This window comes from Alexandromys fortis, unplaced genomic scaffold, assembly GCF_014885135.2.
Source record: "Alexandromys fortis isolate MF-2015 unplaced genomic scaffold, M_Fortis_MF-2015_v1.1 scaffold_5, whole genome shotgun sequence".
NCBI lineage: Eukaryota > Metazoa > Chordata > Mammalia > Rodentia > Cricetidae > Alexandromys > Alexandromys fortis.
This window is the reverse complement of record NW_026067924.1, coordinates 4,201,066-4,227,669: the sequence shown is the minus strand read 5'-3', so window position 1 is coordinate 4,227,669 and position 26,604 is coordinate 4,201,066. Positions and strand designations below refer to the sequence as shown.

Sequence of the window (26,604 nt, the reverse complement as noted above, 5' to 3'; positions counted from 1 at the left end):
TGGAAGCAGTACTAGGTGGTAAGAAGCAGTTGGATCCCGTAGCTGTTTTGATGTAGCTGCCAATAGGATTAATGAATGGGCAGATGTGGACTGAGAACTGTGGGACAGAGAGGAGTCAGGATCACGTTGTTGGGTTTAGCTACAACAACCAGGACAACTGAGTTGTCATCAGTGGAAATATGTCAGAGTCACTCAGCACTGAACACAGGAACTGGAGATGTGTGCAGAGACTACCCTTCATTCCTGGCCATACAGACCCGAATAATCACACAGAAACTATATTAATGACAACACTGCTTGGCCTATTAGCTCAGGATTCTTATTAAGTACTCTTACATCTTAAATTAACCTATTTCTATCAATCTGTGTATCACCATGAGGCTGCGGTCCAGCAGTATGGTTCTGGCATGTTCTCCTTCGGCAGCTACATGGCGTCTTGTTGACTCTGCCTACTCTCTTCTATATCTACAACTCCTCCAGCCTAGCTATATTCTGCCCTGCCATAGGCCAACACAGCTTCTTTATTAACCAATAAAAGCAACACATATACAGAAAAATATCCCACATTATTACCTAGAGTTGGCACACAGGTATTCCAGTCCAGAGAAGAGGTGTTGGCCAGCATACATAATAATAACAAATAATAATAAATGCTTCATTTGAGAAGCATTAGGGTGGAGGTAGCATTTAAAGTTATAAGATGAGTGAGATCACTGTGGAAGTCTGAGCTGAGCTGCTGGGAAGAGGGGAGGGGCTCTTACTGTTTCAAAGCCAGCAGATGAGACGTGAAGGAAAGACTGACTAGGAGCAACCAGGAAGGGAGAGGAAGGACTGATCACTGTTATTCAAATAGAGACACAAATAGAATAACAAGAAAGCAGTGAGCAGCTGCTTCAAATCTACCAGAAGATTTGCTTTTCCAAGAATAGTCCCAGTTCATGCCTAGTGACTGGTTTTTCTGCTTCTAATTTGCAGAAGACGATTGATTTGAACTGGGTTCCTAAACAGGACAGGCAAACAGCCCAAACTAACAAAGAAGTTAGCCACAGTGACTATGTTTTGGCTGGTTGCTGGAGGCCCTGGAGCCAATTAACTAATTGAGTTGTAATCCACTGACTGATTGATTAACTAAGCTGTAGCCAATGAAAACTATGCCTTATTGTCAGAGGCGGCTCATTCGTTCCCGGCCACTCAGACCCGAAATAATCACACAGACTGTATTAATTAAAACACTGCTTGGCCAATAGCTTAAGTATATTGCTAGCTAGCTCTTATACTTTAAATTAACCCATTTCCATTATTTTATATTTTACTATGAGGCTAGTGGCCTACTGGCAAGGTTCTAGCTGGCACCTCGCATCTTTCTCCTCTGGCAGCAACATGACATCTCATTGGCTCCATCTACTTTCTCCCAGCATTCAGTTTAGTTTTCCTGCCTTGCTCTATTCTGCCCTATCACAGACCAGAGTAGGTTCTTTATTAATTAATCAATAAAAGCAGCACATATACAGAAGGACTTCCTACATCATCTCCCCTTTTCTGTCTAAATAAAAAGGAAGGTTTTAACTTTAACATAGTAAAATGACATATGACAAAACAGGTATCAAGCAAGAATCATAGTTACAATATTTTTATCTACTTTATCTTTGATCATAACTAAGGAAAATTATAACTATCTATTCTTCAACTCCATCAAAGACTCCAGAAGGATATAATATTACCTAAGTAATCAGAAAGTACATTGTAAGCATCTTCCAAAACTTTAGAATTGACAGAGACATCTCACTGCCTAGACAGTCACCCAAAGTTCTTCTGTAACATTCTTCTAGGCATCCATCTTGAACCAACAGGCCCATAGTATCTGGCAGACTTTTCCATGAAGCAGGAAATTTCAAAGACAGTTACACCTGTATTGGCAGTTTGTCAGTCACTTTCTTCTGCCTGCAGAATGTCTGGCAGACTCTTTCATGAAGCAGGAACCCCAAGAACTGTCTCACCTTCTTTAGGCAGCTTTAGCAGTCATTTTTCTATGGACCCTGCAAGTCCAGTCAAGCAGTCGTGCAAGAGCAGCTTCTTGCCCAAATGGCTAGCAAACTCCCTAAGAAGTCTCTTCGATGCCCACCATCCTCTTGTAGCAATTGATGCTGCCAAGAGCAGATGTGTCTCATGTCATGAAAAGTCCTAAGTTCTTAAAATATTTTAAATGCCATATTCCTTAGGTCTTTGAAAGGTTTGAAGATTATCTAACTGAAATATATCTTTTTTTTTTTCTTTTTGGTTTTTTGAGACAGGGTTTCTCTGTAACTTTGGAGCCTGTCCTGGAACTAGCTCTTGTAGAACAGGCTGGCCTCGAACTCACAAAGATCCACCTGCCTCTGCCTCCCAAGTGCTAGGATTAAAGATGTGCACCACCACCGCCCAGCCTGAAATATATCTTTGTATATCTAGAAAACCTAACTAACATGACTACAAGCCCGACCAGCACAGATGATTATCTATTAGCCTATTTCATAATTATACATTACATTTTTAAGTGAGCTACACAAACACGATAACTTAATCAAGAGCAGAAATATACATATAACAAAATTGAGCTTATATATGCATCAATAAACCAAGATCCATACCAATGCAAATCTCTAGATGATGTAGGAAGTCCTTCGGTATATGTGCTGCTTTTATTGATTAATTAATAAAGAAGCTACTTTGGTCTGTGATAGGGCAGAATAGAGCTAGGCAGGAAAACTAAACTGAATGCTGGGAGAAAGTAGGTGGAGTCAGTGAGATGCCTTGTAGCCGCCAGAGAAAGATGCGAGGTGCCAGCTAGAACCTTGCTAGTAGACCACAAGCCTCATGGTAAAATATAAAGTAAAGGAAATGGGTTAATTTAAGATATAAGAGCTAGCTAGCAATATACTTAAGCTATTGGCCAAGCAGTGTTTTACTTAATACAGTCTGTGTGATTATTTTGGGACCAGGCTGAACAGAACCCTCTACCAACAATGCTTCATTTCAGTTTTTGTAAATGCTGTCAGATGATGTTGTTGCCAAGGTCTGCTAGCTACCTGGTTTGTGGATCATTCTTATTTTGCATTGTTTAAATAAACTCTACTAGCTGGATATGGTCACAAAATGCACAAACACACACACACGCACACGTGCACATGCACGTACATGCATGCGTGCTACCCCAGCACTAGAGAGGTACAGACAAGAAGATCAAGAATTCAAGGTCACCCTTAGGTACATATCAAATTTAATGGCAGCCTGGGCTATGTGAAACCTTGTAACCAAAAAGATAAAATGACAACAAATAAGCAAAACCCTAATAGGTTTATTCAGTCTAAGGAAGGCTCTCTTTGAATAGTTTGAGAGTTTGCCTCTCCAGTCACTCTTAAATGTGTCCCAATTTAGCCAACAAGCAGAGAAGCCACCCTCCGAGAGGAGAAATAGAACAAGCTCTCTGGATTAGGCAATGTACAGATGGTGACCTTGAGAATAGTCATTTCAGGAGGCATAATAAAATCTGATGGGAGTGCTTTGAGAGCCGACAGAGGAATAGGCACAATGAGGGCACGTGGGACTTTCAAGAACTTACCTTGTTACGGAAAACAAAATGAGGAGGGCAACTAAGAGGGTTTTGTTTTCTCACCATGAAAGAAAAGTCAACCCACCTGATTTTGCATCCCAAGGGTGATGACTTGAAACTGGATGAGTGTACAGGGATGTCCCCAGGCAACACAGAGCACGGATGTTACCTGTGATGTGCGCAGACACAATGGGTAAGCATAGATCCAGAGAGGCGGGTGGATGATGGTTGGGGGAGCTTGCATCTGTCCTCTTCCAGCGTCTTCCACTCTCTGGCTTTAATGGGAAACAGTATCTGGAGTGGCAACTGAAGACAGAGGACATATTGAGGTTTGGGAGGGCGGAGAAGGTCTGAAATGGAGGTCTAGAAATGAGTGGGCAGTGAACCGGATCAGGGTGGTTTAACATTATTGCTGGTAGCTTTGAGCATCCACTTGAGGCCATTGTGACGTACCAAGTATGTTTTACTGTACGGTTCATCCCCAAAGCATACAGAGAGATGGACTTAGTCAGCTTGTGACATGGCCAAGTGGAGTAGCAGAGGCAGAGAGATAACAGAGTGAATGCTTGAGAAGAGACTTAATAAACTGCACCATATAATCTAAGTCAGCCAGATAATGTGATTGATATCTTAGAGGTTGGAGTACTCAGCCATGAACACAGAGTATGTGAGTCCATTACCTCTTTGACCTGTTAATAACTTTCAGTGAATCATCTGCCGATTCATTCACTGAGGCATCATATTCTATGCGAATTAGTCAGTTCCCTTCTATGACAAGTGCTTAATATAATTTAATTACAAAAGGTATGGTTTGTTTTGGCTCTCTATTGGCTTCTGGCTTTGGGCCTGAGGTGACACACATCATGATGTCATGGCAAGAGCATTCACTAAAGCAATGCCACTCACCTCATGGCTGGGAAGCAAAGGAGAAAACGAGGAGGGGGCTGCCATCCCCTTGTGGACACACCCTTAATGATCTATGGACTTCCCATGATGCTCTATGTCTTCAAGTTTTGCCCAGCTCCCCATAGTATTTCAGGAGAGGGACCAAGGCATTACCACATAGACCAGCAGGGGACAATTAAAACCTACACTACATGGTTTGGGCCCAGCTTCTAAAGTACTAGCCACACTAGACTGACGCCCCAGTTCCAATCCTTAGCACCCGTGTATAAAGGACATGGTGGCATAGATCAGTAATCATAGCATCCATTGGGGAATTAAGGACTAGAGGAAGCCTGGAGTTCACTGGCTAACTAGTCTTGCCAAGTTGGGGAAGTCCATACTCAATAAGAGACCTTATTTCCAATTGATAATAATAATAATAATAATAATAATAATAATAATAATAATAATAATAATAATGTGGAGAGTGGCAGTGGAAAATACCCAACATCACCCTCTGGCCTCCACGTGTGTGCACACGCACATGAATATGTACACACCAACACACCACACATACATTTGAATTTTGCATGCCACTTTTGCAATTTTAATTTTAAAGATGATTTCCTTGCTGCTATTTGTCATTAGATATTTTAAATTTAAGTATCTGTATCATTGAGCATGGTGGTACATTCTTGTAATCCCAGCCCTTGGAAGGCTTAGGCAGAAGGGTCATGAGTTCAAGGGCAGCCTTAGTTACATAGAGAATTTGAGGATATCCTGGGCTACATAAGGTGGGGTAGGGGGAGCTGAATTAACAAATAACAGGAACAAATACAAGTAGGCACCAAATTCAATGGGTGTGTTTACGACATCTGTGTGGCATGGTCTATTCATAAATACTAAGCAGACTTCCTGGAAAGATGATCATTAGAACAATCTACTTATTTGAGTATAATGGGAGCTCAGAAGAATTTTGGTTTCTTTTTTATACTTCCTATATTCCTTGAATTGATGATTAGCAATGCAGCCCTTTTCACTGTCTAAAATCAGCTTGCTTTTTTCTCCCTCTGGTTTGCATTTAGTTTTATAAAGATTATGCTCTGATTCATTTACTTTTAAATTTAGCTTTCTTATTATATAATTTTCCCCTTCTCAAATAGTTTTCCATATAGATAATTCATAATTTGGATATTTTTGACCTTTAGAAGGTTAAAGAATATTATCAACATCTACCAACTTAAAGAGTAAAGCATCCCCACATTAGGGCCTCTATTGAACATCTTTAAATTGGTTCATTTTATGTCCTATACCCATTCTTTCCACCGCTCTAGTTTAGGTTTTGACAGCATTTATTTCCAAGGCATTGGTTTACAGTTCTGCAAAGCAGTGTGCTGGTTACTAACATGCTTGAGACTGGGGGCAGCACACTCACAGGCAACAACTGACATGGAGCAGATTGACTACTTGCAGATAAGCAGTAAGGAACAAAGTACCCAGCCTCCATCCACTGTATACCAGTGCCCAGCCTCCCATTCACTGTGTACCAGTACCCAGCCTCGCACCCACTGTGCACCAGTGCCCAGTCTATCACCCATTGTGCACCAGTGCCCAGCCTATCACACACTCTGTACCAGTACATAAGGCCCAGATATTAGCAGGTAAGGTCTAGGCTGCACTTGCCACACTTGCCTCACAGCTGAGGACAGAAGTCAGCCTGACTGAATGAGATAGCCTGGCAACCTAAATTCCACCTCTAGACCCCACACGGTGGAAGGTAAAAACCAATTCTCCTAAGTTGTTCTCTGACTTCCCCACAAATGCCATGATATGTGCAACACACACACACACACAGAGGTGGGGGGAAGGAGAAGAACTGATTCTACATATTCATTTTGGGTGCTTGTTAGAGCCCTTGGTTTACATCTTGATCAAATCCTGGGTTTCCTATTGCCTTCCCACCCTGCTCTCATGTCTTTGGATGCATAGCTATTTGCCCCCAAAGGCCAAGGAGGACGACGCTAAGTCTCCTCCTCTATCACTATCCACTGAACCTGGAGCTTTCTACTTCTGCTCTAGGCTGCCAGTCAGTGAGCCCAGCAATCTCCTGTCTCTGCCACAGCCCCAACACCCCACCCAGTTCCAGGTGCCCGGCACTGTAACAGCTTTTCATGTGTGTGCTGCTGATTCAAACTCCAGACCGCATGCTCAGACAGCAAGTGCTCCCACCCCCTGAGAGCCATCTCCTTAGCCTCAGGTCTCAGATTTTAATGTGCATATAAATCACACGGAAAGCCTGATAAATGTCAGATTCTGATGTAGTGGGTCCGAGATGACAGCTGGGATTGTGTATGTGCATGTGTACGTGTTTTTCTGTTTTATTAATTACATTTGTTCTTTGAAAATTTCTTACATGTACATAATGCATCCTAGTTGCTCTCACTCCCACCACCTCTCATCTTCCTCCCTCCCTCCCATTCTGCCCCCTTCTCCTCCCCCTACTTACTTCCTCCCCACATTCACGTGTTTGTGTTTTCTTTGTGTCTCTCTGGGGGTTTGACCGCAGTTGTCTCTGTGGCCTTGGGATCGGATCTATCCATTGGAGCCTGGCGATGTCATCAGTGTGTACACAACTAAAGACAATGGCACCTCCTGAGAGACCCAAAATCTCTCAGGGGCCAATAGTTCTACAGTCAGGGGGAGGGGCCCATGAGCCTGTCCCCCATTGGTGACTCACTGGTGAGAGGGCCTGTCTTGTATGGCATCGGTGCCTGTCACCTGATCAACCGAGTTCATGATTCCACGATCCCTGGGATTTCTCAGATGCCCCCAGGTGACAGGATTCTGCTGGACTGTGGAGCACTGTTTGAATCCTTCCATGAAGAATACATAGATACATAGATGTACATTCACAGATCCTGGGTCTCTCTGTACTGGGTCTCTCTGAATCTCTCCGCTCTTGACAAGTGAAGAGAAGCCTGACTGTGAGGAATTTGGAGCCACAAATTTCCCCCTCAAAATCATTCATTGCCTTTTGCACTATCTCGTAAAAAGTAGGGTAGACACCTCTGTTGCTCCGAAACCAGCTTGTTTCCCTGTGTGTAACTTCCTTCAGAGTGTGAATGATGTTATTTATTTTTATGCTTATATTTATACATGTTTCTGAACTTTAGCCAAGGTGTGTGCTGTCTGTCATTCTCTTTATTTTGCTTAATACATGCTGGTCTATCTTAATCGGGAGATCTAGATTTCTAGGAAATTTTGTTTTTTCAAGACAGGGTTTCTCGATTACGCCCTGACTATCCTGGAACTTACACTGGCTTTGAACTCAGAGAGATGTTTTGTCTGCATGTAAGTCTGTGCACCATGTGCATACAGTGCCTGTGGATGCCAGCAGAGGGCGTAAGATTCCTAGGAACTGGAGTTACAGTAGGTTAATAAATTGCCATTGTGCAGTGGGAACAGAACCTAGGCCCTCTAGAAGAGCAGCTTGTGCTCTTAACTGCTGAGCCATCTCTCTGGTTCCTGGAAATTTTAGTTCTTTAAATATAGCTTTCCAGGGTAAGAAGATGACTCAGGGAGTAAAAGCACATGCTGCCAAGCCTGACTACCTGACTTAGAGACAGCCTCAGGATGTTGTCTGCTGGCCACCACATGCATACCCACATGCAGAGAAATACATAATTAAATATGTGTTTTAAAATAATACCTGTTCCATTAGTTCTGATGGTTTTGAAAATATATCAGATAGTCTGAAAAATAGCTCAGTAAATTGCCAGTGAGCCTGAGAACCTGAGGTTGATTCTCAGGTACCCATATAGCAGAGAAAGAGAGAGAGAGAGAGAGAGAGAGAGAGAGAGAGAGAGAGAGAGAGAGAGAGAGAGAGAGATCCTCTGTGTCAAGTTGTCCTCTGACACTGTGGCACATATACACACACTCCTGCATGCACACAGAATAAACAAATAAAACTATTAAAAATATCAGCTATACATGCATTGGCTTGCCATTGCATGGCTATAGGAACTCCCATATTCTTTGATTCTTTTTGCATTATGGTGTGTGTGTGTATAAATGTGTGTGTGCATAAATGTGTGTGTGCGTGTGTGTGTGTGTGTGTGTGTGTGTGTGTGTGCCACTTCCAGTCTGTCTTCTCCATTACTGAAATAATTCTTGGCAGGATTGATTCTGTTTTTTCCCACTAAAGTCTAAAGCTTCTTGAAAATTTGATGTCATCTTCCTGGTTCTATTTCTTCAATACCCCATTGATTTCCTTTTACAGTCTGACTACTTTTCAGTTCGCTCCTCTGCAGTCACCTCACAGTTCATTGTATTTCATGGGGGAGATACTCCTTGAATGCTATTGAGGTTTAAAATGATGTCTGTAATTCATTGATTTACCAAAAAATCCAAAAATATATGCTTTCTCTGAACCCTACCTCAGATTTTGTGATAGAGAACATTTTGTGTGTGTGTGTGTGTGTGTGTATAGCATAGTTTTGGGTGTTTTTTTTTTCCTTACTGATTGGTGCTGACCCAGTGGGTGATCAGTCTAAGTACAGCAGAGACCATCTGAGCCACTGCTATGTTGATGAGGGAACTCTGTCCCTGTGATTTCTTCTGTGGCTACAGTGACACTCCTCTACATGCCTGCTCCTCAGCCTGATGTGGGAATCCCCTCTGTATGCTGTGAATACCATTGGTGAATAAAGAAACTGCCTTAGCCTGTGATAGGGCAGAACTTAGCTATGTGGAGAAAACCAAACTGAATGCTGGAAGGAGGAAGGCAAGGAGATGCCAGAGAAACCTTGTCAGTAGGCCATGAGCTTTGTGGTAAAATATAAAATAATGGAGATGGGTTAATTCTAGATGTAAGAGTTAGCTAGCAATACACTTAAGTAATTGGTCAAGCAGCGAATTAATTAATACAGTTTCCGTGTGGTTATTTCGGGTCTGAGCTGCCAGGTGGCCAGGGAAACAAACAAGAGGCCTCCTTACAACATCAGCCTAGTCTCCTACATAGAGGTTCCCGTTTTGTTAGGCCACGGCTTAGCCTGCTTCCCTCTTACTGTGATAAATCACAGATCAAACTAGAGGGAGGAAAGGGTCCATTTGCTCATTGGTGACAGTCAATCTATTATCAATGGAAGCTGTGGCAGGGAACATGGAGGCAGGAACTGAAGCAGAGACCAAGGCGGAATGCTGCTTACTGGCTTGCTTCCCCTGGTTTGCTCAGCCCATTTTTTTTTTGTTTTGTTTTGTTTTTCAAGATAGGGGTTTCTCTGAGTAGCTCGGGCTGTCCTGGAACTTGCTCTGTAGACCGGGCAGTCCTTGAACTCCGCCTTCCTCTGCCTTTTGAGTGCTGGGATTAAAGGCGTGTGCCATCACCACTTAGCCTGCTTTCTTACAGCCCATGGATACCTGCCTAGCGATGGCACCTCCCACAGTTGGTTATGCCTCTCTACATCAGTTAGCAATCAAAAGCTTTCCAGCAGACACGCCCATAGGCCAATGTGACAGAGGCCATTTATTTTCAACTAAGGTTCCCGCTTCTCAGGTGTGTCAAGTGATAGCCAAGATGAGCCGTCGCCCTTACTCTCCAGGGATGCTCTTCCCATTGCTGGCAGCTTCATCTTTGATGCAGTGGTTTCTGCTCCAAAGTCTCCAGCCCAGTTTTACCAGGCAATTTCCATCACGTTAGCCACCATCTTTCACTAATTATAATCATGGATCTCAGTCCACTGCCCTGACCCCACAGCAGGGATCCTAGCAGTTCATCCACTGTTCACACCACTTCCTGAGTGTCTTATCTATGTTGGTTGCTGTGACAAAAGATCACACACCGAGTGGCTTATCAACAATAGATGTATTGCTCACAGTTCTGGAAGCTGACAGTCCCAAATCAAAGTGTCAGTGTCTGGGGATGACCCATTTTTCGGTTCATAGAGATCACCTTTCCCTGGCATCCTGACATTAGGGGCGAGACAGCTTTCCAGGACTTCTTTCATAAAGATGCCACCACAGTTCATGGGAAACCCACGCCAATGACCTCCCCAAGGCCCTGCCACTTTAGACCAGCTTGTTGGCTTCAGCACAAACATTTTGAGGGGACCTTAGCTCAGGCCACCAGCTTCCTTTCATGAATCAAAGTTTTCTCCAGAGCTCAGTCCTCTAGGTCCAGACTTCGTGGAGCCCACGGTTTTACCCCTTCCCTTCCCAGAAGGCTGTTTCACTGCTGATCTGATGATGTCTGCATCTTTCTGTGAAGATTGATGTTTTTCCTAATTTTATATTTCTTAGCTTACCTGTTTAGATTTGGTGGGGACGGAGCAGTTTGATCTGAGTTACATTTCTGACTGTGTGCTCGCTGAGGGCACCATCGTCTCTGGCACAGTGATGAGGCAGTGCCCTGTTGTTGCTGTTTGTTTGGTTTGTTTTTCCTTTGTTGTGGCTTTGAAGCAAATGGCTCTTCCAAACAGCACATTCTAATTTGGAAAAGAAATAGAATTCTCAGTCTCCATTATTCCACTTAAATCCACTGTGGATTGCAACTTAAATATTGCCCATACAATTAAAGAAAATATAATTGTGGGTTTTATCGTTCTGTTTTTTTGTTTGTTTTTTTTTCTTGTTGTTGTTGTTGTTTCTCTTACTCTGTGATCTGTCCTCCCATTTCTTTTCTTTTTCTTTTTTTAATTTTTTTTAAAAAAAACTACTTTTCTCATTTTATATTCTAATCCCAGTTCCCACTCCCTCCCCTCTTCTCCTTCCTTCCACCTTCCCCCCTCCCCACTCCCCAACCACTCCTCAAAGAGGATAAAGCTTTCCATGGGGAGCCAACGAAGGCTAGCACATTCCTTTGAGGCAGGTCCAAGGCCCTCCCCACTATATCTAGGCTGAGCAAGGAATCCTTCCAAAGAGAATGGGTTCCAAAAGCCAGTACAAGCAGTAGGGATAAATACTTGCAGACTTTTTATTATTATTATTATTAAAATAGGAAATTCAGCTCTAGAGAGATGGCTCAGAGGTTAAGAGCACCTGCTACTCTTGCAGAGGACCTGAGTTCAGTTTATAGATTCTATTATCAGGCAGCTCACAGCCACCTATAATTGCAGCTGCAGAGGGTCCAATGCCCTGTGCTAGGCTTGTTGAGTACCCACACACATGTGGCAAAACACACATACATAAATATAAAAGAACAAGAAAAATAAATCTTTAAAATAAATTAGTTCACACCAGATAGTGAAGGTGCATGCCTTTAATCCCAACACTGTGCAGGCAGAGGCAGGAGGATCTCTGTGAGTTTTAGACCAGCCTGGTCTACAGACAAGTTCCAGGACAGTCAAGGCTATACAGAGATACCCTGTTTCAAAAAAACAAACAAACCAATCAATCAATAAATTACTTCAAGCAAAAGTTAGTAGTCTCTTTTTGCACTAATGGCTGCCTCGATTCTGTCATATTTTGTTTTAGAAATAAGCACTTCTAAATGTTGTGCCACGTGCTCTTCCAGGTTGGACTAACTTGGCATATACCTCTGAAGAACAAACCTTTGTAAAAAACAAAAAAATGTTCAATAAAGTAGCAGTTTATTTCTCTTAATTCCCAATGAAGTCCTACCTGTATCAATAGATAGGTAGACGGATGGACGGACAGACAAACCCACAGACAGACAGACAGATGGATAGACATGTTCGCTGTACCTATTTCACCAAGGGAACATATTCAGTTTTCTTGTGTTTGAGCCAAAATGTCTGGTAATGAAATTCTAAATTGTTTATTAACAGAGCCAGCTATTAGGGAAAATGGAAATAAATGCTAAACTCTAAAATCCTATATAAATGCACATTCTCTTCTCCCTTCAGTTATTAGTACAATTATATTTCCATGGAAACAAGATCTCATTCTGAAGAATTTCTCAGTTGGTTAATGTGCTGTCTCCATCATTGTCCTGTTGCTGAACCCCCACATTTTCCTTTTATCTTCTTTTAGAAAATCTATTTGCAAAAACACTAAATACGCTGCATTTCTTCCCGTTTTGCTGTGATAATAAAATACCCTGACAAAGACAACTTAAGAAAGAAGGGGTTTGCTTTGGCTGGTGGTTCCAGGGTGCAGTCCATCAGGGCAAGGAAGACCTGGCAGCACCAGATTGGGACAGCTGGTCACATTGCACCCACACTTAGGAATCAGGGAACTATGGTCTCCTTCCCCCTTTTATCATTCTGGGATCCTAGGTGATGTGGGATTCCCCTCTGTATGTTGTGAATACCATTGGTTAAAAAAGAAGATGCTTTGGGCCTATTGCAGTGCAGAATAGGGCAAAGCAGGAATTCTGAGTAGATAGATGGAGAGAGTAGGCAGAGTCAGACGCCATGTAGCTGCCGCCGAAGGAGACAGACGCCAGGAACTTTACCGGTAAACCACTAGCCTCATGGTAAAATATAAAATAATGGAGATGGGTGGATTTAAGATATAAGAGCTAGCTAGCAGTACACTTAAGCTATTGGCCAGGCAGTGTTTTAAATAATATAGTTTCTGTGTAATTATTTCAGGTCTGGGCAGTCAGGGAACGAACAAGCAGCCTTCTGGCCACACCAATGGAAAGGCACTGCCTGGTTACAGAGGGTCTTCTGTTCCAATTACCATAGTCTAAATAATCCCTCACAGGTGTTATCCTAGGTGAATTTAGAACCTGGCAAGGTTGACAGTCATTGTCAGCCATGATGGACCCTGTAAGAACCAATTGTCTCCAACTAGGGCAATTACATTAAAGTCTTAGTTCTTAAGATTTACAAATAACTGGAGAGCTGTGAAATTGTGTACCTTTGAGTCAACATTCTAGGTCTTGAGTGTCTGGTATTTACTCAGTTGGGCCTTCTTGTTTGGTGTTTAACTAAACATAGAAGATTCCATAGCTTCATCCACGAAAGTCAGACATAATATAAAATACACCAAGTATATGTAATGGTGGACGCACCTCAATGATGTAATGAAGACTTTTCTACTAGGTTAAAAAGCCTCTGTGCTTTTTATAAACACAGTGGCATGATTCCTGTTGTCCAGTCAAAACCTGACACTCACTGGCTTCCCCTTACCAGCAAGACTGGCATGGCAGCCAGAGGCAGGCTGGTCACTGGCTACAGCCAGGAAGCTTCTGGGGACCCCAGCAGAGAGAGCAGCATGTCGGCAGAGGTGGTCACTCACATCTGTGTCACTGAGGCTCACAAATGGAATTTCTGACTTAGAGGCTAGCTCTGCCAAAGGCTTGCTGGCAGGGGTTTTTGTCTGCAAAATAGGCATGCTAATGAGGCCCTCAAATGGATATTTTTTTATGCTTTACACTCTGGAAACTTCTGTTGGCAGAAGGGAAGGAAGAAATCCACTTTTGCTGGGGAGGAAAAACGTTTCTACTGTTCCGAGCTTGTCCCTCACGTAAGACACTAAGAGGTGGTTTTTAAGTGCAAAGAGGGTTAGTGATAAAATTTTACCTTAGGGCTCTGAAGCCAGATCTACATGGAACCATCCCCAAGAGTCTTGAGTGGTCCTTCCTAGTCACACCACTCAAATTCTGCCCAGGCAGACTGAGTGGGTCTGGGCTCAGAGCCCTGGGCTGTTCAACAGGCTGTCTATCGCTAGCCACAGTCCTAAACAGGGCCATGAAAGAGGCAATTAAGCTAAAGTGAGGCCATTTATAGTCCTTATATGAAGGGGCTATAAGACATAAACACACAGGGAGGTCACACAAGAGGACAAGAGAGAAGGTACTTCTGTGAGCCAAGGGAAAAGGCTTCAGGAGGAACCAATCCTGGTGAGTTTCCAGTTTCCACATCTCTGCTATGAGTGTGTGTGTGTGTGATATATATATACATATGTGATATATATACATATGTGATATATATATATATATTCCTGATGTTTATGCTCTTTAGATTGTGATACTTTATTATGAAGACCTTATCCAAGAAAACCACCACTATTTCTCTTGGTAATACAGACCCCAGAATATGTTGTCATTTTGGAGGCATGGATTCCCAGAATGAATGATTGGTGTCTTAATTAGGGTTTTCTATTGCTGTGAAGAGACACTATAATCACGGAAACTCTTATAAAGGAAAACATTTAGTTGGATGACTTTCAGAGCTCAGTCCATGATCATCGTGGTGGGAAGCATGGTGGCATGCAGGCAGACATGGTGCTGGAGAAGGAGCTCAAAGGTCTACATTTTGACCCACAGGCAACACTAAGTGAAATGTTTCCTACACTGATCATAGCTTGAACAAAGGTGATCTTAAGGCCCTCCCCCACAACGTCATGCTTCTGTTGTGAGATATTTAATTACACTGTGTAAAGATCTGTCACCATGACTGGTTTAATAAAAAGCTAACTAGCCAGGTGATGCGGGATTTCCCTCTGTATGCTGTGATTACCACCGATTAATAAAGAAACTGCTTTGGACTTATAGCAAGGCAGAACTTAGCTAGGTGGGGAAAACTAAAATGAATGCTGGGAAGAAGAAGGCAGAGTCAAGGAGAAGCCATGTAGCACCACCGGAGACAGATGCCGGAACTTTATCCGGTAAGCCACAGCCTCATGATGATACACAGATTACAGTTTCTGTGTGGTTATTTTGGGGCTGAGCCAGGCAGCTGACAAATAAACAAGCGACCTCTTACTACAGCTAGGCAGGAGGTATAGGCAGGACTTCTGGAGAGAGAGAACTCTGGTAAGAAGTGGCAGGGGTAGGGTGGGATGGAAGGGTGTTGCCCTCTGACCACAGAGGAAGCAAGACACATAGGAGGAGAGGTAAAAGCCACAAGCCATGTGGCAGTACATAAGTTAATCAAAGTGGGTTAATTTAAGTTATAAGAGCTGGCTAGAAACAAGGCTAAGCTAAGGCCAGGCTTTCACAGTTAATAATAAGTCTCCACAGGTTTTTTTTTTTTTTTTTTTTTTTTTTTTTTTTTTTGGTGAGCTGGCGGCCCAAAGAAAAATCCGCTGGCACCCTTCCTCCAACAAGGCCACACCTATTCCAACAAAGTCATACCACCTAATAGTGCCACTCCCTTTGAGGGCCACTTTCTCTCAAACTACCTGTACTGGCTGGTTTTATGTGTCAACTTGACACAAGCTAGAGTCATCAGAGGAAGGAGCCTCAGTTAAGGAAATGCATCCATGAGATCCAGCTGTAAGGCATTTTCTCAATTAGTGATCAAAACAGGAGGGCTCAGCCCATGGTGGGTAGTGCTATCCCTGGGCTTCAAGTCTTGGGTACTATAAGAACGTTGGCCAAGCAAGCCTAGGGAAGCAAGCCAGTAAGCAGTACCCCTCTGCTTCAGCTTCTGCATTAGCTCCTGCCTCCAGGATCCTGCCATTTGAGTTCCTGTCCTGACTTCCTTCCATAATGAACAGCAATATGGGAGTATAAACCAATAAACCCTTTCCTCCCCAGAATGCCTTTTGGTAATGGTGTCTTCACAGCAATAGAAACCCAAACTAACCGGGCAATGGCGGAGCACGCCTTTAATCCCAGCATTCAGGAGGAAGAGGCAGGCAGATCTCTGTGAATTTGAGGCCAGCCTGGTCTATAAGAGCTAGTATTAGGACAGCTAGGACTGTTACACAGAGAAATCTTGTCTCGAAAAAAGCAAAAGAACGGGACGCAGCCTGCTCCGTTCTTACTACAAACAACAACAAAAACAGAATGAAAGAAAGAAAAGAAAGAAACCCTAAGACACCACTGCAATTGGTGATACCACACTTATACACAGCTCTGTGAAGGAAGTGTCATGTACCACCTCCTCCTCTTCCATCTCATGTATCCCAGGCTGGTCACAAACTACCTAATGAGGATGACCTTCAGCTTGAAATCCTTAAATTCTGGGATTACAAATAGGTACCTTCATGCCCAATTTATACAATGCTGGGGTTTAACCCAGGGCTTCCTGCATGTAGGCAAGCACCCCACCAACTGAGCCAAACCCCCAGCTCTTTCTGAACTTGCTTGATAAGATAATGAGGAGGATGAACAAGAAAAAAAGTTAAGAGAGCTCTGGCTGCAGAAATGTCTGTGGAGGAGGATCTCCTGCAGTCATCACTGCCTAAACCTTCTGCCCATGACTCTGGAGGTGAGCATCCCAGGCTTCTTGACACACCGTTTGTAGAGAAGTCGTGGGTGAAGTGACTACCAAGTAGGCATTTCTGTTGTAGGCTAAAGGAAGTGCCATTTCTTCAACCCCCCTTTCAGGCATCTCTAATCCCTTCCTATCCACCCTGGTAGCATCGGAGCGTATATCTAACACCAGGGTAGTTCTTTGGTTTGCCCCATGTTTCGGTGGCTTTTCTGTTGGTGTGATAAAATGATGACCAAGAGCAGCATACAGACGAGAGTTTGCTTTGGCTTCGAGCTCCAGAGGGCAGGGATGTAATGGCAGGGGAGGGTGTGGCAGCAGGTGGCTGGAGCTGGAAACTGACTGATTTTACACTTTGTAGCACATCGGGGAAACAGAAATAAAACTGAAGCCTGGTGAGGCTCTACACTCTCAAAGTCCAGCCCCCAGGGATGTACTTCCTCTAGCAAAGTTCCCTGTCATACCCAGTCCATAACCCCCACAAACAGGGCCACCAGCTGGGGACCAAGTGTTCAAATATACGAACCTATAAGAGACACTTATTTAAACCTCCACACCCTGGTACATAACAGCACTTCATCAATTGTGTCTTTGTTGTATTTACTTGATGGGCTCTGGGCTATTGCAAAAGGTACTCAAGGTTTTCTGATTCTGACAACAGCTACAATAAATGTTTCTGAAACATGTGGTGCTCCCTCTCTTGGTTATCAGCTGGCAATACACCTGTTCCCCAAGCTCAGCCAGATCTCAGGGACCAAGGGTAGACTAGCATAGCAATGGAGGCTTTCCCTGACTGTCCAGGGTATTCCTGCGGAGACTTACAACGGGTACTCAGACAGGCATAGGAATCATGACAAGAGCCCAGGCCTGGTTCAGAGTTCCCGACCTCTCTCCCGGCTCATTTGCAGCAGCAACCGCTCTCGTATTACATCCTTGATGTTACTCTTAAAAAGGCAAGCCAATTAGTATGTGCCTGCAGGATTTCACCAGGCTGCCAGCAAACATGTTTTATTTGCACAGCTGTGCTCACATGCTTACATGGTGCTATTTCAAGGGAGATAGCATGACATAATGCTGGTGACAGTGCAATTGTTATCCCACTCAAGAGAGGAATGTTGTGATTGCAATGGAAAAGAAAAGTGTGACTTTCATCTGAAAGCCTAAATCCCATTTCCAGCCGTCATCTCAACCTCTGTGCTAAGCTGGGAGTGGAAATTACCACAAGCTGCAGAGCAGCGGTGACGTCATCTCGCCACCCACCAATGTTACGGGTTTGACAGCCCAGACGAGGGCTTATACTTGGTGGAGCACAGCTCCGACTAAGTGTTGACAAATTTCTTGGGTATTTGAAAGGAAATATATTCGTAAAAAAGTTATTATGCTTGCTGTTTTCTCTTTTGGTTTGGCAACTACTACTCCAGGAACGTTATAGCTACGACAAGAGCCGTTAGTTTCCCGGAGAGCCATGGCCAACAGCAACCCCTGCTGTTGGAAAATTATGAATTTTAGGTCCCCTTCTGATTGGGGTTTTCACAACGTGGGGCTCTGGAGACAAGGCTGTAAAGTGTATGTGCTATGATCTGTCACTCCTTCTGCAACTTCCTCTGCTATAACGCTATTCTCCAGGGCTTTTCAGGGTGACTGCTCAGACACGCCACCATGCACTGAAGTTGTCTTGGATGATAAAGAGGATTTCCTGCCTGCTCCTCCTGCAGCTGATCCTGTTGTTTGGGGAAAGGCAAGCATGCTTCTCTATGCTCCCCTTCCTTTCTGTGAAAGGACATGCATGTCAGCATCCTCTACAACTTCTGCTACTTGCAGCACTGCACTCACGGTCAGCTAGAGTGGAATACCCATGCACCCCCAAACCCTGCTGTTGGAAACCTCATCCATAGTGTTGGGAACGTAGGCCTGATAAGAGGTGACTAGGTCATGAGGGCATGGATTGATGTCACCCTCCCAGGACTGTATCATGAAGCATGAGAGTGACCTTGCTATTGCCGTGGAATAATCCTTCCGCACACTGTGAATATGTATTACTCTCATTGGTTAGTAAAAAGCTGACAGGTCAGTAGCCAGGCAGGAAGTATAGGTGGAACAGTGTGACAAGAGGACTCCGGGAGGCAGAAGGGCAGAGTCAGGAGAGACATCAATAGCTGCAGAGCAAGCAGGACATGTGAAAAATGAGGAAACAAGCCATGAGCCACATGGCAAGGCATAAATAGAAATATGGGTTAATATAAGTATAAGATTTAGCTAGTAACAAGCCTGAGCCATCAGTCTATCATTTATAATTCATATTCAGCCTCTGAGTCGGTTATTTGGGACCAGGCATTTGGGATAGGAAAATGTATAGCAGTGAGCTGCCTCCCTTGCTTCCTTTTGTGCGTGTTCTCCTGCCATGGGATGATACAGCATAGAAGCCCACAAATGGTTCTGGAGACTGAAAAAGCACCTGGTGTCAAATATGACTATTAGTTTGATTGTCATGGACGACTAACTTCTAACCTATCCTTTTTTATTATCCCAAATAGCTTCCAAGAACTAAAACTTTACATTTTTAAATAAGCTCCCTAGGTATAATACCTTAAACAAGAGTAGAAACATATAGTACGGCATAGTAAAAATAAACGTAACTTTATATCAAAATATAAGATCTATACCAAAGTAAAATATTTGAGACTAGTAGTTGTTCAAAAGTAGACTCAACAATCCACCCTTTTCCACCATTTCTATACTATATCTCCTGCTTTTCCCTCCAGAAAGAGATCCCTGAATCTAATATGCTTTGTTAAGCTTTTTTACTGGCCACAGCCAATAACAATTTGTATCCAACCCTCATAAATGATGATAAACATCCATACTCCACTGATTGACCAAAACCATCCATTCTACCTACTAGGAATGTGGGTGTCCTGTTCTCTAGGCTGCTTCCTATTATCTGGGGCAATGGCATCTTTAGGGGACCCTGAGAAAATTGGGATTATGGTCAAGTGCTGGGAGAGCTAGCTATATTATTTTTTTGTTTATTAGTCTCTATATAGAGCTTATCTGAAATATTGGCTGCATAGTCCATGAGCTTTGATCATCTCAGCTAGCAGCTTTGAAGTTGTTGTGGATACAGAATTTTGAGGAAATTACAGCAGTCATTCTTAGGGGCTAGATCACCTGGGTTACTTGTCTTGTTTTCATTGCTATCTGGTCCTTTCTTTTTGGAAAACACACAGACTTTTAAAGGCAACATAAATACCTGTATTAACACAAATATGGAATGTGCGGTGTTCAAAACATTCCATGTTTGAACAGATAAAGTTGTCTGTTAACTTTATAAGTCTGTTAGGACTGTCTACCCAAACCTCTATCCATGCCATATGAAAGGATATCAAGTAATAATAAGTAATAAGGACTTTGTAGTCAACAAGATTCATCATGTCTCATGCAGTTTCAGAGATGTTCCCATGGAGAAAAATCAGCATATGTATAACTTGTCTTGTAATCTTTCTTTTTTCTTTTCTTCGTGTTTGTAACCAAGATTTTTTAGGAGGTCTCCCCCAATCAAATCTGATCTTCATTCATTTTGAAAAGAACCATAACCTTTTATTTCCTGTGGAAGCAAAGGAATAACCTCTCCTCAAATGCAACATGTTTTCTGACTTCCATTCTGAAGTTAAGACTTTCTTAAAATATATAGATAAGTTTAATTTAGCAGTTTCCATAGTTCAGTGTTTCTCAGCAGCTATCAATTTTTGTTCATTAGCATTTAAAAAATTCAAAGTCAACAAAGCATCATACAGGATCCAGATGCCCTTTATTTCTCCTCCTTGTGTGATGTAATCATTTTATATGAGTTTGCTCCTTCTTTAAAGACTTTACTATATTATTTTAAACTATTTATTTCTTTCTGTGACTGTCTATATCCATTTCTTTACTGTGTCTATTAAAATGTTTTTTTGATCTAGACTATTTCACTGTGTGCCTGCAGCCTTCTCTTACCATGTGAACCAAGCCTCAAACCCCCCATGTGACTGGCTCTACACATGGTGCTGCCTGATTCAATCCTGCAGGCAATGGCTGGGAGTCACATCTCTGAATGCCATGGTTCTCTAAAGAGACTGTGGGACTGGGAATCTGCATCTGACTCTGTGTTTGTGTGTTTGAAACTTTTTTTAAAAAGCTTTCTCAGTTCCCATATGGAAATACGTGCCCCCATGTTGGACGCCATATGTAACAATTCTTTTTCTGTCCCATCAGCCAGTTCCCAAATAATGGCATGGAGACTTGTTGTTAATTATGAAAGCTTGGTCTTAGCTTAGGCTTGCTTTTAACTAGCTCTTATAATTCATTTCTATTCATCTATGTTCTGTCACATACCACCCATCCTCCTTCTTCTGTGTCTCCTGGCATCTTGCAAGCATCTAGATTCATCTCCTACTGCCCAGACATCCCACCTATACCTCCTGCCTAGCTATTGGCCATTCAGCTCTTTATTAAACCAGTCACAGCAATGCATCTTCTTCACACAGTGTTCAAATATTCCACAACAGTGCACTCTCTTCTTATTCTCAGGGCTTAGTCTAGCCTAATCAGGGATTAACAGAAAAACTATTTTTAATTCTTTAGCTACTAGTTTCTTTCTTCCCTAGCCACCATTCATTCAGTATATTTACAACTTGTATGTTCAGCAGCCAAAAAAGTGGGACTTAAATATTACCATTGAGGGCCAACAATCATGTCTGAACCCTTGATCTAAGCAGTAAGGCCCTTCTGCTACAGGGTCCCCTAAAGTGAAGAAGACTCTCAATATAATATTATTATGAGACTACCATTACATAACCAGCAATGACAGGACCACTTGGTGTGTCTCGTCACCCTGTTTAATGGGTTGTGGGTGTTGATTCTTCACACCCATTAGCTGTCACAGAGAAGGTGGAACAACAGAGTGTATTTCTTAAGAAGAAGTAGGGATTATCAGGCCTGAAATCAGTCTTCTCTCTCTCTCCCCCTGGGTGGCTCTCTGGTTAGCATTCTGCTCAACATTAAGCTAATGTAATCTGCATCAAACTGAAGTGAGAGTATATTCCCCATGGGCTGTGAACGCGGCTTCCATTCTTAAAAGCCTTTTAACGTCTCTTTCTGTGACCGTGCATCCTATTGATTTATACCCTCTAAAAAGTTACTAGATCTGAGATGCTTACATTTCCTTTCACTAAATCTCCAAAAGGAGTCCCTATTGAAAGTATTTGTTTTATCCATCAATTTAATATGCTGATTCGAGTAAGTCATTCTTCATATGAAAGTTCCATAGTCAAGATATTTAAGAAACTTTTAATAATGAACAGAGCTCCTGTTTAATGTACTGTGTAGCATGGTACCAGTCCACACATGTTAAGAAGGAATAAGGCTGGACTCACAGTTGCTTAGGTCCCTTAGACCATCAAAAAAGCTTGCTGAAAGAGAGCTCTACTTGAAAGATTTCTGTGTTGTAATAGGAGCGGCGGGGCTGCGGGGCTGCATCCCGCCACCCGGCTAGCTTTACCCAGAATAATTACACGGAAACAGTATTCTTTTAAACACTAGTTTAAAAGAATTAGTTCCAGCCTCTTATTGGCTAGCTCTTACATATTGCTCTAACCCATTTTTAATAATCTGTGGCTTACGAGGGAAGATCTTAACCTGCGTCTGTCTGGAGTGGGAGAATCATGGCGACTCCTCGACTCTGCTTCTTTCTCCCAGAATTTTGTTCAGTCTACTCCGCCTACCTAACTTTCTCTTCTATTAAAGGGCTAAGGCAAGTCTCTTTATTTAACCAATGAAATCAACACAAAACAGAAGACCCTCCCCCCATCATTTCTGGATTTCAGAATAATAATAATAAAGAGAAAAACAACTGAATTATTTCTTTTACATTCAATTTCTATAAATGATAAAAAAACATTCCTCTTAAATATACCATAGCGTAATCTTTTTTCAAAAATTATTTATATTTAGACATATCTTCTCTGACATTCTTTCTTCTCACTGATCCTATTTTCCAGCTCTCAAATCCTGAAACCCACAGGCTACCCTCAGCCAGGGAAGCAGGTAGGCTCTTGGCAGATCTTCACTTCTCCCTCCTCCCCTCCAAATCCAATCCCAAACCCACCCCCCAGCCAATGCAGTAGACCTCCTACTGTGGCCTCCCCTCCTTTCCTGCCACCATCTCCAGCAGATCAGGTCTTGCAGATCTTCTCCTCTAACCCTCCTTCCCCCTACTCATCCTGTTGGCCCAGCCCCCAACTCCAGCTGGCATCCCTTGGGAATCTGCCAGTCAAGCCTGCCAAAGAAGCAAGTAGGCCAACAAAACAACAGGCAGGCTAGCTTCAGATCTTCACTGGGCCTCCTCTCTTCAAAATCCAATCCCCAGTCTTCACCCCCGGCTCTGTAGCAGACAACCTACTGTGGCCCCTCCTAATTCTCTACCCCCATTTCTAGGGGACTAAGCAGATCCTGCTGGCTTTCCTCCCTCCTGTGGCTTACTGTGTAAAGTTCCCAGCATATGTCTCTGGTGGGGCTATATGGCTTCTCACTGTTTCCACCTTCCTCCCAGCATTCAGTTTAGCTTCCCCTGCCTAGCTAAGTTCTGCCCTGCTACAAGTCCAAAGCAGTTTCTTTATTCATTAGTGGTAAACACAGCATACAGAGGGGAATCCTACATCAGGAGACCACATGTTCATTCTCTGGGGCGTAGTCAAATAGCCTGTGGGAGTGACCCTCCCTGGAGAGGGGTCACCATTTGGCAGGCTTTCTTGGAGGTGGAGTCTGGACTGCAGCTACTCCCAGGGAAGGGGGCCTGGAATGGAGTTTTCCACTCAACATTTTAAAATGGATGCCAGGGGGATGGGGATAAACCGCCGACTAAACATTTCAGACTCTTTGTATAAAAGGAGTGTTGGGGAGCTGAGGTGATGCTTTTAACCAAACATTAATTATCCTGAGTAATCAGAGATGATGAATTATGTGGAAAAGTCTGTGTATGTCATAAGCTAAGACTATGCCAACTGTTTAAGGTACTTGAACAATTCTTGGGGTTTAATAGCCATGGGACTCCTGGGACCGTTCCCATGGTTACTGGGGGCCAACCTGTATTCCTGAGCCATACAAATCTTCAAATATAACTCAACTGAATAAAGAAAGTGCTTGAGAATGAAGGGTTACCACGAGAGATGAGAGCTCATTTCAGCAGGCCTGCATCAGATGCCATCTGTCAAAAGAGGTTAGTCCACATTAGTGGAATCCGGCATCAGTGGCTGCCCTGAATAGAACACATTATCTGCAAGAGCTCTTGAGGAATCTGTTCCACTACACAGAACAATGGAAGGATGCTTTTCACCACGGCGTTCTTAGAAAATCCTCCTCATTCTGGTCATCTATATTTTAACTACGTTTGAACTCTTGGCCACGTTCCAGAGCCATCTCTCCAATCATTCTCCTTTTCAACAGAACACAGACTCATTTTTCCTCTACAAGTGGGCTGACGTCTTCAAAAGTCCTTTGCTCTTCAGTGAAATGTTTTAACTTGCCAGGCATAATGGCACGTGCACTTGGGTAAACTCAAGGCCAGCCATGGCTACAAGGTCTCGGAAACAAATCAATGAGCACACAGGGCTGAGAACGCAGCTCAGTTAGTAGTGTGCTTGCCAAGCTAGCGTCAGGAAGTGCAGGGGTTAATCCCCTCGTGCTCTTTTCAAGACTGAAGGCACAGAGATAGGGGAAAATAAAAGCAACAGGTGGCAGGACAGGGGCTCCCCCAGATGAGGGCAGTTATCTATAAGGGTGAGGGTGCACTCTGGAGCAGAAGTGAGGACCCGGCAAGAAGTGGATTGGTTGCTTTGAAGCAACGGCCTCAAAGTAAGGCCTGTGTGTGTTTTCCTCAGAGCCAGAGCTGGGACCATGATCAACCAAACTACACCTTAGCCAGCACACTTCATTTTGCTTTTGCTCTTGCTCCTGTCCCAGTGCTCCCGCTATTACACCTAAGCCTTACGTCAGTCCCTGAGACTGGACCTAGAAGGCACCAGAATTTGTTATTCCCAGGATGGCTGTATTGATTAAATTTCTTCTCACTGTTTTTCACCTATATTCATCTTTTAAAATGACAGACTGGGGCAGGCGGTTGAGCCTTGCACACGCTAGAACTCCAGTTACATGAGCTCCATTGTTCTTGCATGGCTCTGTGCTAATATGCACTTAAAGGACACAGGAAGAAGCAAAGCCAAACATGGAAGCCACGAGAGCAGCACACGCTCGATAGACAGGAGTGAGAGTCAGGGAACTATCAGGTGGTATCAATGTGGGCCTAGGGCATGAGGGTTGGAGAAGAGATGGGAGAGGGGCGGCTTTAACTGGATCCTACAGTTTCTAGATTGGAGGTCACTGAAAGAGTGATGTGGAAGCTGGGTGGAGCTCAGTGGTCCAGTAGAGTGCAGCTGCTGTAGGCCCTGGGTTTGATGCTCTGCATCAAAGGTAGTAACTTGGGAGATGGGAAGAGAGCGAGAAATAAGGGAGGCAGGAGGAGGCTTGAAACCAGACTGCCTGGCTTGGGATCGTTAACACGGTGACTTGGCCATTCAGCGCTGTGTCCATACGAGCATCCTCCTCAGCAGTTCTGGGAGCTCTTCGCGTCTTTCCATTCCTCTTCCCATAGCTGGGGTCTCAGTCTCCCTTGCCTGACTTGTGGATGACCAGCCTCTCCTGCATGTTGGCAGGCTAGACCACTTCTTCTGCATGCTGGCAGGCTAGACCACTTATCCTGCATGCTGGCAGGCTAGACTACTTCTTCTGCATGCCGGCAGGCTATACTGGTCTCCCCTCACACTAGCATGCTAAACCAACCTCCCCTTCTAATCAGCTCTCTTGATAATTCTTCAGCCGCATGTCTTAGAACTTGGATATTATGATGATAGGAAAGGGATATGGGAAAAACTGCAGTGTGGATTTTAACCTATAAAAATCTTCATTACGTATTCAGACTCATAAAAATTTATAGAATTCATTTGTTTGAGTGGAAAGAAAAGCAACTGCACCATCTTTCCTTCTGTTACTATGAGCCTGATAAAATGCCACATGAATTTGCCAGACTTATGGCAAATTTGGGAGCTCAAAATCTGAAGCCACCGAAAGGAAAAGCCAAGTGGAGCATGTCAGTTTTTCAAGGTTATAACAGATGCCTAAGGCAATAGACTTTCAAAATGGAAAGGTTTATTTTAGCTCACAGGTTGGGAGGTTTCAGTCCATTGCTAGTTGACCCTGCTGTTTTGAGGCCTGTGGTGAAATGGCACCTCACGGAAGTAAGCATATGATGAAGGACACTTCATTTCATGGCCCAAACATGACAAGGTGGAGGAAACAGGAGTCCCACCGTCCCTCTCAAGAACACATCCCTGATGACCTGAGGCTTCGCATTAGGCCTTACCTCTTAAAGTTGCCAACACTTCCCAAAGCACCACTTTGGGGTTAGGCCTTTAACACATGAGCCTTCAAGGGCATTTCAGATCCAAACCACAGTGAGAAGCCATACAGTTCACCGTGTGCCTTAGTTAGGGTTTCCACAGCTGTCAACAGACATGATGACAGTGGCAACTCTTATAAAATAAAACATTGGTGTGGCTCGCTTGCATTGCAGAGACTACCCCCAGAGTGACACACTTCCTTCCACAAGACCATACCTACTCCAACAAAGCCACACCTCCTATAGTGCTGCTCTCTATGGGGGGCCATTTTCATTCAAACTACCACACTGTGTCCTAAAATAACTGTTCATACCATGAAAGAATAGCAGATAATCATTAAGTTGTTTTGTTCTATGAATATAAACATTGAATGAAAAAGGAATAATTGACTTGGCAATGTCTATTAAAAGCCTTAAATACAAACAAAGCAAAACAAAAACCATCCAAGTAAGGGCTGGAGAGATAAGTTAGCATGATGGACCCAAATTCAATCTCTATCATCCATAAAAAAAAA

At 43.3% G+C, this 26,604-nt stretch overlaps 1 protein-coding gene across 2 annotated transcripts in view; it reads right to left on the bottom strand.

Annotated features, from left to right (window-relative positions):
• Bloc1s5 (biogenesis of lysosomal organelles complex 1 subunit 5) overlaps positions 1-26,604 on the bottom strand; it is a 109,412-nt gene that overhangs the window by 5,803 nt on the left and 77,005 nt on the right. The window contains exons 5-6 of one of the 2 annotated variants that reach the window (XR_007591811.1): positions 10,777-10,956; positions 3,675-3,758 (exon numbers count right to left, since the gene is read on the bottom strand). Coding sequence is in view for 1 of the 2 variants with exons in the window: in XM_050142741.1 (XP_049998698.1) it covers positions 10,816-10,956 (141 nt within the window). In the remaining variant the exon portion in view is untranslated. The other variant, XM_050142741.1, reaches the window with a different exon arrangement.